This window comes from Falco cherrug, chromosome 4 (assembly GCF_023634085.1).
Source record: "Falco cherrug isolate bFalChe1 chromosome 4, bFalChe1.pri, whole genome shotgun sequence".
NCBI lineage: Eukaryota > Metazoa > Chordata > Aves > Falconiformes > Falconidae > Falco > Falco cherrug.
Window position 1 is genome coordinate 52,205,050 of NC_073700.1, and position 14,294 is coordinate 52,219,343.

Genomic DNA, 14,294 nt, shown 5'->3' on the forward strand with positions numbered 1-14,294 from the left:
ATTAGAGGAAGAATAATACTACTTTTCTTATTCATGAACACAGGGAAAGCCCCTCCCTTTGGCTCATTATGTTGCAGGATTACTTACACTGTGAAAAACAGTTTATTTATTTTTCAGTTCTCTGAAACCACAACAAAGGATCAAAAGAAAATGGGAGGGGAAAAAAAAAGTCCCCCACAAAATTTGGATTAGGACAAAATGTTATTGTCTCTGAGGTTTCTTTCCAGACAAAAAAGTAAATAAAGATTTCATTTAGTCGTCAAAGTGGTCTTAAAATAAAACCAATTCTTTTTACAAAATAAATAAATTTGGGTAAGCTTTGGGTAAGCTGTGAAGAAACAACATTGGGGAGGAAAAATGTCCAAATGTCAATGCTGGGAGAAAAACCTTCCACTTTTCTAAGAGCTTCAGAATGACTTGCAAAGGTCATCCTTCACTTGTAAGTAGTTTCATTTAGTATCATGCTGCAATATTTGTCCAGAAAATATTAATGTGGAAAAGTATCTGGTGGGTACACCCTCATGCTGTAAACACACACAGACACACATTTGCAATGGGCTCATTCAAAAGGGAACTGACGGTTTCTGGATAACAGGTTATGCAATTAGTTCTTTTGGGGTATTTTGATCCCCACAATCCTCCCAAAAAGCAGAGGGTTGAAGGCTCTACGCAGGAAACAGTGGAAACCAGTGTCGGGACACCTCTGGACTGCTGCTTTATCATGTGGACAATTTTTGGAGCCATCAGCTGCCCCAGAAATTAGAAAAGATAAGATCATCTTTGCTGCCTCTCATTGCATCTGAAATCTTTCCATGCCTCTGTGCATTGACCTGTAGAATTGATTCATTAAAGCTGTTAAGGATCTGTTGGGACTCGATCTTCAGAAAGCATCTGAGTCCCCAAGAAAAGACACAAATGAATCCGTCATAGTTATCATGGACCCTTACAACACAGAGAAACCTCTTTAACCTCCTCCCCACCTCTACAGCATCCCCTGTCTCTGCCCTCTCAATGCTTGGAAAACCCATTTCATCCAAATCTCAGTCATCCTTTCTCCCCTGCCAGTTTTGTGGTGGCTGATGATCAGCAGAGGGAAGGGCAGGTGACCATTGGCAGCTGTCACCTGGCTGGCTGGGCAGCCAGCTGGCACGAGCACAGCTTACAGTTAGGCACAGCATGGCTGTTCCTTGCCAGTCCAGGTAGCCGTGGGGGCAAGCGGAGGGGAGCTGGTTTGGGAAGAGGACTGCAGTTATTAGTTTGTGGTAGGGGAAGGCTGGGCGGGGAACACCCGCATGTTGAGCCAGGTGCCTCTGGACCTCCTGGTTTCAGAACAAATGGAGAAGTTCCTACATTGACTGAAACTCTTGGAAAACATTTTTCAAATGGAAATATTGACTGACGTCAGGACCAGCCACACTTTGTGACTGTTGGATCCACATTCCTGGGTTTTAATGCAGCCAAAAGCTGTTTCTCCACTCTGTGTCCCAGAGAAGAGCCTCACCATCCTTCTCTCACTCCTATCTTTGGTACCTCCATTCCTTCCATCTAAGAAGGCAAACCACTGGCCTTCTGATAGGACAGGGGTGAATGGTTTTAAACTAAAAGAAAGGAGATTCAGGTTAGTTGTAAGGGTGAAATTTTTTTACTGGGAAGGTGGTGAGACACAGGCACAGGTTGCCCAGGGTGGTGGTAGATGCCCCATCCCTGGAAATGTTCAAGGCCAGATTGGATGGGGCTCTGAGCAGCCTGATTGAGTTGTTGTCCCCCTTCATTGCAGGGGGGTTGCACTATACAACCTTTAAAAGTCCCTTCCAACCAAAACTACTCTGATTCCCCACATTCCTTCCTTTCTCGCTCACTCCACCCGCCGTATCCTCTGGTCTGCACAGCCATGTGGCACCTCTGCCATTAATTTCACCAGCTTGAGACCACCGATGTGATACCCAGGACCAAATACTGCACCTTCTGCCTCCAACTCTCTCCTATTTTACTCACTGTAGAGGTCACTTAACAGAACAGCTGAGCTGATGATAAAATGGGGAGGGAAAATACCATATATTCCATTGGTATTGTGCTGGAATCCAAACAAGACTTTGCTTCTTGTTTGTTTTCCCAAATATTTCCTCTAAACGTTTTTTTTCTTGGTTTATAAAAATATTAACAGTACTAACAACTTGGCTTCTCTCTGTTGTTTTCCTTTTCTCCTGGTCACTTCTCAAAAAAGAGATCCACACTGAATTACAAGAAGAAATCTGAAAAATGGTGAGGAGTTTCAGGAAATCAATAAAAAATCCACAAGCTGACAATTTTTCTGATGGCTATATTTTAAAATAAAAAATAAAATCCATTTTTTCAACCCTTTTTAGAAGCTGTCATTAGAAAAAAAAAATCTACCACCCGTAAGTAGTGTGCTTTTGACATGCTAAAAATAAGCCAGTCTCTCCTGAGACACTGTTAACAATATTTAGAAGCAGAGATAATCAGAAAGGATCCAGTTTGTTCTAAATGCTGATTGAAAAGCTCTTGAAAAATTTCTTTTTTTGGTGAAAAATAGTTTGAGAGTTCAAATATGCTGTTTGGATTAGTACAGGTGGGTAGGTTTGGGACATGAAGCCGCATCTTCCAAGTGAATGGGGAATGCAAACCATCTATTTCCTTGGAAGGAACAGGATCCACTGAAGATGTAAGTCAAAAGGAATTCATAAACTTTTAAGAAAACAAGTAAATCTCATACATATCCCACATGCAAAGTGTTCTGGGTGTGTATCGGTCGTTCAGGCAGTGCTGAATGGAGGATACCACTTCTCTCTCAGGCATGTACGTATGGGGGTGAAGCTGCTCCAGATTCAGAGCTGTAGGTAGCTCTCATGGATGGAGACAGGGAAGGTGGGAATTGCACTGGAGCTTCTCATGTTTACAGGACATGGCCAACCACTGTAGTCCTATAGACATTAGTCCTGCAGGACATGAGTAGCTGAAAGTAAGGCAAGACCTTTTTCTTCTCCAGAGACTCTGCAGGTGCCTCATCTTGGTGAATCCCTTTCTGTCTCCCTAGTTTGATAGGACTTCAGGGAGACAGGCCACAGTACCTGTGGAGAAAGTGCAGACCAGTGGCCACCACACTCCCTGACTACAAACCTAACACGGGCAGGGAAGTGAGGTTGGCAAAAGCCACCTGCTGAGGCAGGAACTGAAGCTTTGTCTTCTAAGACTCCTTGTGCTTCTTCATCCCATAGTAGTTTGCCAGAAGAGGCTTCACAGGTCCTGAGATGTCCTTGCTGCTGGTCAAACAAGATAACCCCTCTAAGGAAAAGCTCCTAAGTCCCTTTGTTGAAAAGGAACAGAAAGAAAAAAAGAAAGCAATAGGGAAGGACTGGGAGGGTGGGAAGATTTCATTTGTGGCCCCAGAGGAGAATGAAATGCTTGGTCTGCTTAATCCAAGAAGAGAGAAGGAGAAGAAAGATTTTTCCCCTGTTGGCAAGCAGTATGAATGGAGATGAGCTACAAAAATGGAAAATGATGCAAAAAAACCTCAGGGGTAAACTGTCAGTGAAGAAAGCTTATAATATAAATTAAGAGATAGCTTCTACTCTTTAGATGCATCATGTTGGGGATGAGGTCAGTAATTCCATTGTCCCTGAGTGATTTTAAGATAGTATTATTAGAGCAAATAGAGGCTGTGACATTATGGGGCTAGGAGGAGGGCATCATGTCACTCACAGCTTCCTCTGCATGTAACACCAAGCTCTGTGGCCATCCTTGTGCTGGGACAGGTTGGTGCATCTTCATCCTACTTCAGTACCCTGTATGCTGCTGTCTCATATCAGCAGAGTCGCTTGGGCTTCCCAAAGACACCTCAGATTTCCAGCTGGCCTGGCTCCCTACCTCCACTCCAGGTCTCAGGAACCACCTTACTTATGCTGGAGGCAATCACTTTCAAGGACAAGAGAAATTTTGAAACATTCCAGATTACTCCTTCCCTCCTTGCTAGGTACAGAGATGCCAACACAGCTCCTGTATGTACTGGTGCTCTCATCTCTTGGTCTTGAGGTGCCCAGCTCATCACTTCCTCAAGCCAAGCCAAGCCAAGCCACAGCACAGCTCAGACCCTCTCTTTCCACTGCTACATCCCTGCACCAGTAAGGGCCACCTCCTCTAGTTTCTCCGTGTATTCCCGACAAGGCTGTTTTGTACTTCTCAGCCCATCAATCCAGTTCACGCGAGTCCCCAGCTTCAGCTGAAGGCAGCCCCAAGGGTTCAGGCAACAAAGCCCTCCGTGCAGTACAGACCTCAGCCTGAGGGAAATGTGCTGGGAGAGATGATGCTGAACACTACTTTCACCCACTGCCTTCCCAGGGCTGTGCTGGGGCAGGGACTTGGGTCACCAGCAGAGAGTTCCTCCTCATCCAGCTCTGCAGAGGACGCACTACCACCACCATGAAATAAGCACTTTGAGAAGATGAAGTACGTGGAAACATGTCAGTTCACCATCTAACCAGAAGTTAATGACATGTTCCTCTAATATCAATCACAATAAGGCAGGTATATACCTGCCAGCTAGAAGTCAGAAAATCTGATTTACTTCTCTGCATCTGCATGCTGTTTTATCACAGATCATCTTTTCCCATCTTCTAAGGCTAGACTGCAAAATCCTCCAGGCAGGGCGTGTGTGTCGGTGCCTAAAGGTTACTGTTATAGTGTACCCATTCATCTCACCGTTGCTTGGATTGTCATGAATACTCCTTTACAGTAGTACTGTACTACAGAGTAGTTATAGTAGCACAGATCACTGTAGTTTTAGAACAGATGTGCCTTGCAGCTCTCCTTAGCCCTTGAGGGTTGAAATCTCAGGGCATGGCAATTAATAGTCATTATCACAAGCCAATATGGGATGCTCAGGATGGAGTGCACACACTCTTTGATGCCATTGCTGCAGGACTTGCCTTTTGCAGGCAGAAAGGCCAGTCACAGAGCACTTTGGGAAAGGGCTGTGTCACAGGCATCTCTCATGTTGTTCTTTGTTTCTGCTTGCCCACCTGAGCCTAGTCAGAAATCCCAGCACACTGCAGGTTGCTTCGGAGGAAGAGAGAGGAAGGGAAAGGCATATTTGGGCCATGCCTGCTCACTGCTTAGACTGTCTCCACAGGGTGCAATGAGGGCTATTCTCTCCTGCCTGCTACTTTTCCCTTGTCTCCTCTCTCCTTTCCTTCCCCCCAGTCTCAATCCCAATTTCTGTGCAAGTGGTACATGCATGTGGAGAACACATTAAAACCATCTGCAAGGGTGCTTGGCAGCTGGGTAAATGCAAACATGGTCTCGAGGTGTTTATCTAGGGGTATGGAATATAAATCTGCCCAACTTACTCTGGCACTGTGCAAGGCACCAGGGAAACCACATTTGGAATACGGTGTGCAATTGTGGTCACTCTATTACGGGAAGGACATTTGGTGGATTGGAAACAGGCAGGGAGGAGCAACCGAAAAAACGACCCAGCATTTTGGGACAGGGGAGGGAGAAAGGGAGACTTGGAGGGCCAGTGCCTCTGTACAGGGGTGTTTGGCGTTGTGGATGAGTTTCAAGCTCAGTTGTTACAGCATGTGTGTATGAATGCTTGCATATGCATATGTGTAGATCTATAGGTGGGTATGCCTGTAGGAAGGGCTGCATATTGTTGACCTGCATTGTGCAATACAGGGGGAGCATGTGTCTGTTTTGGGGAAAGATGCTCTGCACACATCCAAGTGTGTTTGCATGCGTAGCTGGGGGACACAGGGCTGCAGTGTCTCTCAACGGAGTCGTGCGCAGTGTGTCCTGTGCCAGTGCATGCATCTCTAAACATCTGTGTGTGTTTATGGGTACCACGGGATGGCCAGCATGAAGGGAGGGTGAGGAGAGGGGGTGGATGGATGTAGGTTCTACCTGTTACTACTCAGAGACCCTTGCTGGTCTGCACAGTGGCGTTTAGTGGGCAAAACACCCCTTGCGTGCTCAGCCCTGGAGGAACTGGACTTTGGAAGGGAAAGATGCGTGGGCCAGGGACTGTTTCAAGTCATAATGTGTCTTCACTCACCTCAAGGCAGAATGGGGAAGTCCCAAGGTTATGACTGCTACCAGATAATAGCTAGCACGACACAGCTCCAGAGAGCTGCCTACCCTGACATCACTAGCCCATTTCACATGCTTCTTGTCCACTCACTGAGTTCACAACATGGAAGAAGAAATATCACCTTCAGTCACCCATCCAATAAGACCTGACCTGCCACTACTGGCCTGGCTCAGCCCAGGCATCCTTCTTTCCTCATTTGAGTACATCTAGTCCTTCCAAACCTCTCCAGATCTCCCTCTGAGAGGGTATAGTGTTGGTCATATCAATCACTACAGTGTGCATAGAAATAAGGTTCATAATTAGTATTTCAGTTTAGACATCCTATGTACTGTTTTTCACCCTTTCTCCATGTTACTTTAAATATCTAACACATGGACCATTTACACCTCCCAGAACTCCTGAGACCTATCCCTCCTGTGCATTTCCAGACCCATACAGCTGCTCAGCACACACTTCTCAACAGGGTTGGAAGCCTTTGGCCCATAACTTTTGCAGGTAGGGGCCAGCCGTTGGTATTTCCTATCTCTTGCTAGCTCTAATTCAGGCACAACTAGTGAGTAGCCATCTGTGAACTGCTGCAAGCCCTCGCTGGTCATCACAATCTGCTGACCTGAATGGCAGCTGTGGTAGATGGCTTGGGCGGGAGATGATGTCTCTTTGTAGGGTTTCAGTGCTCTCTAGACGCATACCAGAACCGCAGATGCAATGAGAAACCCCAGGCTTGACCAAGACTCACTGATTGCATCTATACTAGTCAATACAACAGACCATAGCCCATTTTCAGGCCCTTCAGGTCCAGCATGGCTCATATCCATGATCTGAACTCCCCCTCATGCACGCCCCAGAACAGCATTGTCTGTGGTGCCATCTTGAAAGTTCCCCTGGTCCATACTGGTCCCCAGATGATGTGCACTTATGCACCCAGACCAAAACTGTACTGGGAGCATGCTAACACGGGACAGTTTGCATGTTTGCAAGACAGTATTTAAGCCAATGTTCTGTCCCTGCATCACTGAGTCACAAGGACTGAACACAGAAGTAAGGAGAAGAGAGAAAGGGCAGGAGAAGATACGAATTATTGATGTGGTTAGGGCAAGTCCTGAGTGCCTTGGATGCCTTTGTCTCCCTTAACATCTAAGGCACTTGAGGCTACTCTCAGCCGCTGAGGAGACCCTGGCGGGCTGGATGACCAGGAGATGATGCCTGAGCCTCTGGAGAGAAAAGCAGGAGCAGATCCTGGGCTTGGGTATAGGTCCTTCAGGGACAATGGAGCCGTAAACTTGGATGCAGAACCCACACAGCTTAGGTAAATATACACAGCTTCTCAGCTAAAAATAACCTGCTTCCCTAGCAAATAGGTTTATTTATTAAAAAAACAAGTCATTTTGAGGCAAGCTGCAACACCTAGGACTCTGAGAAAGGATTGCTGATGGCCTTTGTTAATAACAGGTTTGTATAAAAAAAAAACCCCTCCCTTCCCCCACAAAACGTCCCATCTCCTTTTCCAAACCAGGGAAAGACAGGCCTTTAATTCATGGATAAAAAAAATATATATTTTAAAAAAAAGTCAGGTCTGATGGCTTACGGCTGGGAATTTCACTTCATCCCCTTCCAGGTTTAACTTCCAGGTGGGCATCAGGCTGCCCACCATGGCTGAAATGTAATATTTGTGTATGTAGAAGAGAAATTTTAGGGTTTCCTGTTCTTTCCAAAAGGCTTTCATCTAAAGACTAAATTTAAAGAAAAAAAGGGGAAGAAAAAAAAAAAAAAAGAGAAAAGAAGAAAGGAAGCCAAATGCTTGTGGGGACAGGTTTCTGGGTTGGTAGCTTTTTTTTGTTTTAATATTATGAGTCTCCATCCCTCAGTACCTTAGCCAAAAGTGGTAGATGATGCACGTATCTTGAGACAGGGCCGTGTGGGAGCACACCGGACTGGCTCAGCCCTGTCTCCCCATGTCACCCCATGGATCAGAGTCCGCAGCAGGTCCTCAGGCTCCGAGAGATGCCTGGAAGGTGATCAGGGGACAGAGGACACTGTCTATGTGGTCTGTCCTAGGAGGGCTGGAGGAAGCTCACCCTACACTAGCTAGCATAAAAACTAAACCTTAACATTTTTAGAGGGAGAGAAGTGAATTTGTAGCTTTTATACATGAACAGCTGTTCATTGTTGCTGAAGAAAGTTCAGAGTTTTATCAATTTTTTTACCTTTCAGTTTGCTAGGGCTTTCCTTTGGACTATCAACCCTGCTAGCAATCACATACATAACAGCCATGCTTTCCCACTCTCCAGAAATGCTTGGCATGTCCATTGCTCACCATGATGCTCCTTAGTCCCCAGTTCAACTTCTGCAATGCAGCTTAGTCATATCTAATTAAAATTGCATCTGGTTTATTTCAACTGAACAAGAAATTGCTGAACCATGGTAGCAGATAACACATTTGAATACTCCACTTGACAGCTCATTGCCTGATCTTTCAGGGCATGGGGCAGGAATCAGATGAATGTTGAAACTAGAGGCAGGCAGTGAACATCCCTCCCAGCCTCTGGAAATCTCCTTGCAATAAACATCTCCTTCCAGTCTCTACAAGATGGGTGGACACCACTGCTCTCCATACTCCCATTAACTCTTTCCTTTTTTTCCACAACATGCAGTTCAGGTTTTAGGCCTCCTGTGCTGCTTTTTATGGCCACTTTCAGCAGCTGGAGCTATGTTAAGATCAGCCCTTTGGCACAAGGATGAAGCTAGCATTGGCCAGGCATGAGGGTGGAGGCTGGTTGGGAGAAAACCATTAACACCTCACTGGTCACTGCTGCCTTTTGGCACCGCACCGGGAGGCATGTGGCATTTGCTGATAATCCTGTGGGCTGAAGAAAACTGTGGATTTAGTAAAACAAAACAGTAAAAAACAGCTAAGGGAAAAGGACAATGCTAGGTGGAGCAGATGGGAGACCAAGGTCTTCCTGCTTCTAGAGGATGGTGGAGCATGAATCAAGGTACTTATCTCATCTGGGCTGGCTGCTTCCTGGGGAAGAGCTCATGAAGTCCAAGCACAGGCAGGATCGCACTTTCCACTCAAAAAGCCAGTTCTGATGCATGTCTCCATACCAAATCCAAGTCTGTGCCAGGAGAACGATGCACAGAAACCTGCTCCTCAAAATCTCGTTTACCCTCTCGGGGGCAAGTAGTGGTGCTGGACTCACGGGTCCCTCCCACAATGTGTCTCCTTCACTTGTGTAAACCCATGTAGCCAGTTTTAGCCTGTGTTTGCAAGGAAATGTGTTAGGAGCAGGTAGCTGAAGGTGAGAGAAGAACAGCAGGTACCAGCCCAAAACCAAGGTTTGGTGCTGATCCAGGCTACCTCTCATCCCTTAGGCCCACTGATATCTCTGAAATTCGAAGTTTTCCCATGTTAAAATGTTGGTTGAATTAATATTAGAAGCTGGGGAAAAAGTAAGTTGCAGTGCTGAACTGTGGGAGAAAGGCATGAATGTGCTGTTGCACTAAACGGAGTGGGAATCTGCTAGTTTATACTGGGGAAAAAACTGGCCCGTGAAATGCACTCAGCAATGAGATGGGCAAAAAAGGAGGAGAACCCAGGTACCCATTGCACTGCAGGAAATTTCAAATCTGTTTTCCTCATTTCCAAACATTACCCGAGGCTTTAAAGTGAGAGAGGTGATGAGAGTTTTGAGTTTCAGTCAAGTGGGATTTGTCTAAAGATTTTCACTGGTTTCTGTCCACCTCTATTTGAGTCTTTGTAGCCTCACCTTGAATTCCAGGACAAAAGGAAATGTGGTTTGTGGCTTCTGCCTTGGCTGAAGAGTAAGGGGATGAGAATCCAAATCTTGGCTCTGCCACAGTCTCTCCTTTGAGAGCGGAGGTGAGGTGTTGAATACCCCTGTGCGTCAGCTCCCAAAAATGAGGACAGAAGCCCTACAAAATTTTGCTGCCAGCTTATGTGATATTTCTTTCTATCTAAAAAAATAATAATTAAAAAAATAAATCAAGGTGTCCCAAATTCCCTTACTGCTTCTGAAAACACACATCATTGACTATTATGGAGTAAATCACAGCGCTGGGCTGCAGTCACAGCCAGGCAGAGGCAGGATCTGAGCATCCCTCTGCCAGGTGGCATCTGGCAACTTCTGATGGACAGGGATAAGCATGGGTCAAGGGCGGTTACAGGACAGACTCTGAAAGCACTAAATGGACACATACACCCCTTGGTGTGAAGCAGGGAGCAAGGAGAGAAGGCAACACTGATAAATCAGCTTGGTTTTTCAAAATCTCAGATGTTCAGCAGGTAATGCTCAATGTGGTACGGCTCACACCGACACCTTTCATTCCTGGCACTGCTCCTTGCCCTGTGATGGATCTCCTGTTTATGTGGCTGCACGATGAACCAGATCAGGAAGCTGATCCAGCTGAAAAACAAACCTCCTCCAAACAGGCCCTTTCTCAGGTCAACTGGTTGGCCATTGTCCCTGCCCATAACTGCATGCTAAAGGGAGTCTGAAATAACAAATGGGGTCATGCTTTTTGGCCATAAGAAAACCGGCCTCTGTGTACACACACAGGCCCTTAGCACCTCTGTCACCATAACCGATCTCTGTTCAGCCCTGGTTGCCTTAATCCACGCAGCCACAAGCTACGTAAGCTGTCTCATCAAGGATATAGGCTTATGCCGAAGTCACTCCTTCCCTTTGCCATAGAGGTGCCCTGTAGGACCAATTCAAGCCACAACGTGCAGTCAGGGTTCCAGGGGATTCCACCTCCTTGCCAGAGAGAAGAGACATGACTGCTGCCTCCTCACACCTTCCATCTGGTTGCCTCCAAGCTGGCAGAGGAACAGTGCTTCATTCAGCCTGGTTCAGGTCCAGGTATGAACACGAAGTGTCGATGAGGGCAGGTTTGCAGGAAGAGGTCCTCTGAAGGGTCCCTGGAGAAGCAGAGGCCACCTGCAAAAGTCACACCCCTATTTCTCATAGAAAGCCATGAGAGGGAAGTATCCCCGTGTGCCCACAGCAGCAGATGCACCTCTCCGAGTCCTCTTCTGACTCTATCCACAAGCTATGACATTGAATGTTGGGGGGTGCAGGACAAAACCCCAGAGCAGTGATGCGAAACCCAGACCTCAGGCTGCACAGCAGCCTTCACCTGTTGCAGAGCTTGTGTAAGCATCCAGTGCAAAGCAGCTCTGAAACATCCATGGGGTCAAAGGCCTCCTGTCCTATGACCTGTGGCTGAGTTTCCCTGGAGAGATGGGACTCAAGTCCAAAGCCACTCTTTGTGGACTTAGGCAGGGGTTTTTAAGCAGGAGCTTTCTCCTTTCCCAAACATCCTACACCACTGGGCTGTCTGCAGGGTTGTTCCCTGTTGGAGTTGCTCCATGCTGAAGGCTGCTACAATGGTCCCAGAAGAATCTCTACAAGCAGATCATGAGGTTGAACAGCTGAGCTCCAGCTCTTGCACCAGCGCTTTTGGTAGTTTCAGACACAGTGAAACAGAACTAATGGAAGGGATTTCCATCTCTTTTTTCACCTTTGACACGCTAGGCAGTAAAGCGTCATTTCTGGGAATTAATAACAGATTCCTTCAAGCAGAACTGAATGTAAATCTTCTCCCTCACCACAAAACACTATGTAAGAAAGGCTGAGGAAGTCTCATTCTTTGATGACTGTATGATGTGCTTTCATCATGATCTCCCCAAAACTCCTGCTTCATTGTGGGCTTGTCCTTTTTCCTTCTTTGGAGTAAGAAACCAAGCACAGATTTAAACATGCAAGGTAACTGGAAACAACATGCAAAGAGGAGGAAAAAAAAAGAAGAAAAAAAAGAAGAAAAACAGAGACACAACATGCAAAGCTCCTATTCTTTTCCATTGTAAAGGACAGAGGAAATACTCAGATCTCCCCTTCTCTCCTTGTCCAGCTCCATGAAGTGCTAGAGTGATTTCTGGGTGTCACAGAAAGGCTGCCGCTGGAGGTTCTTTCACAACTTTGTAATCTGTCCCAAGAAATGTCTTCTTACATCAGAATTCATTCTGTCTTTGGATTACTGGACCTCTTGCGGGTTAATTTGATCTAACTACCTACTGCTAATGATTGCCTTGAGTGTTTAAAGCCTTCAATATACTGCTGTGAGTATTGACATCAAGATGATTCCTCCTCTTGGCTGTACTATTTGGGACTGGAAAGAGATTTGCTGTAGAAGATGGGGCAGTGAGCCTGGTTTCTATTGCTGAGCACCTCAGAATAGCTTTTTCCAAAGCCAAAACTTGGGTCCATGAGATATCTAAACAAAGATATATTAAATTTCTTTGTTTCAGTCAATGGCAGAGCTAATACAGGCCTCAGTTGCAAAACCAGGTCTCAAAACAGGACAAAGGGCATGTCTGCAAAGCACAGAGATTTGATGCCTTTGCTCTACCAAACTGACCATGCTAGAAAGCCCATAGTCTGCCAGTCATGCCCATCTCCCCAGCCCCACCAACGCTGCTGTGGCAATGAAGGAGAGAGCAGAGTACTGAATGCTGACGGTCACAGAGTCAGAGAACAGGGTGTGAGAACAAGAGCAGCTGGTGGATCTCACCAGATCCCAAGGTAGGCAGGTGGTCCGTAGTACAACAGAAGGAAATGCCTTTGCACATATGTTTTTTAATGAGGTGTTAATTGGGCATTGGGTGAACAGGACAAAGAAGCAGCAGAGGATGTGGCTTGAGGTTTTGGCTGATGCAAAGCAGGAGGCCTGGAATAAAATGAAGGTTGGGCTTCTGTGACCCCTTGCTGTCATTTCCAACAGGAGAGGGACACCAGGTGGGCAGGCACCTCTGCTGCACAATCATGGCTGGCTTTGGGGACTTTTCCCTCTGCTGGTGATGTCTCCAGATATTCTCACAGTGCTGGCTGTGGGAAGAGAGATCTCCAGGATGGGATGGTGAAGGTGGGAAGCATTCTGGCTTGTCCCCTTCTCTCAGGCAGTAGAGGCAGATGGGACAGGATGCCCACCCAGAAGGAGTTGGGTGGGTGCAGGGTGCCTTAGCACACAGCCCCAGTACCAATAATTAACATATGTGAAATTGATGAAAGAAACCAATGTGAGATTATTACTTTGCTACCCACATGAGAGAGAGCTTTCTCCATCCTTATCCCTCCCAGCCTTACATCTGGAAGTGGTTTTGCAGCCCAAAATAGAAAGGAAGTGGAAGAAAGAGGCTTAGCTGAGCTTGGACCCATTTGAGGAGAATATAGGGAGTATGTTGGGATGTTGGAGGAAACAAAGCATCCTTCCAACAGCCCTTCTTTGTTTCCCACACCACTGGTGTCTTGCTGCAAAGGATCTTGTGAAAACTGATGATCGATGCTACCTCCCATGCATTGCCTGGGCTTTGGGAGTAGTGCTAAGGGCTGTAAGCCTATGACCATGACTCTTGCATCCTCCTGACCCCATGGCACCTGGAGTTCTGGAGCAGGAGAAGGAAGCTGTGACAAGTTTGCTTTCCAACACCTTGTACAGAACAATTTTCCCCATAGTCTAACCTGGAAAACCGATGTTGGACCTTCTTCAGCTGCCTGCCTCACATGCTCTGAGCTCTGCATATGGGGCTGAGGGGAAGATCTGGGGCTGAGCAGAGAGGGGCCCAGCCCCAGCCACGCAGTCTGGGTTACTGTGGGAACACTCACCATGCACCTTGGGCACCTTGGCTTTCAGGTGTCGTTCGCACTTCGCCTTGGCTTTTAGCAGTAGGAAGATCTGCTCCTCTTTGGTGATGACATCATCAGCATCCACCTGCAGCGATGGGGAGACATGACGTTAAACCTCAGCACACAAAGAGCAGCAGGACACAAACTTCCTAGATCATGCAGGTGATCCGAATGCAAAACCTCCTTTGCATCAGCAGTTTCCTCCACCAGCCTTGCTCTGGGTATCTCAGTCTGCTCAGCAATTAGCAACCCAGGCAACACCTCTCACAAGGTGCTACATGGAATCACCTGCACACACAGCAAAGGAAGCGCACGCTGCAATTGCTCACATCATACATGTGCACGTACAGGCAGGTGGCAGTTCTGGGGTGGTGTGCCCCAGCTTGCAGGCTACCATCCAAGAGGAAAAAAATACTAGTAAACAATATTGTACCAAGGACTCCTTTTAAGAATTGCAACCTGCCATCAGTGCAGCGCTATTTCCA

General features: G+C 46.6%; 1 protein-coding gene across 1 annotated transcript in view; it reads right to left on the minus strand.

Annotated features, from left to right (window-relative positions):
* Window positions 1-14,294, minus strand: part of PTH1R (parathyroid hormone 1 receptor) — a 121,849-nt gene that overhangs the window by 45,247 nt on the left and 62,308 nt on the right. The window contains exon 2 of the mRNA XM_005442331.3: window positions 13,789-13,894. Coding sequence (XP_005442388.1) covers window positions 13,789-13,894 — 106 coding nt within the window. The remainder of the gene's footprint in view (window positions 1-13,788; window positions 13,895-14,294) is intronic.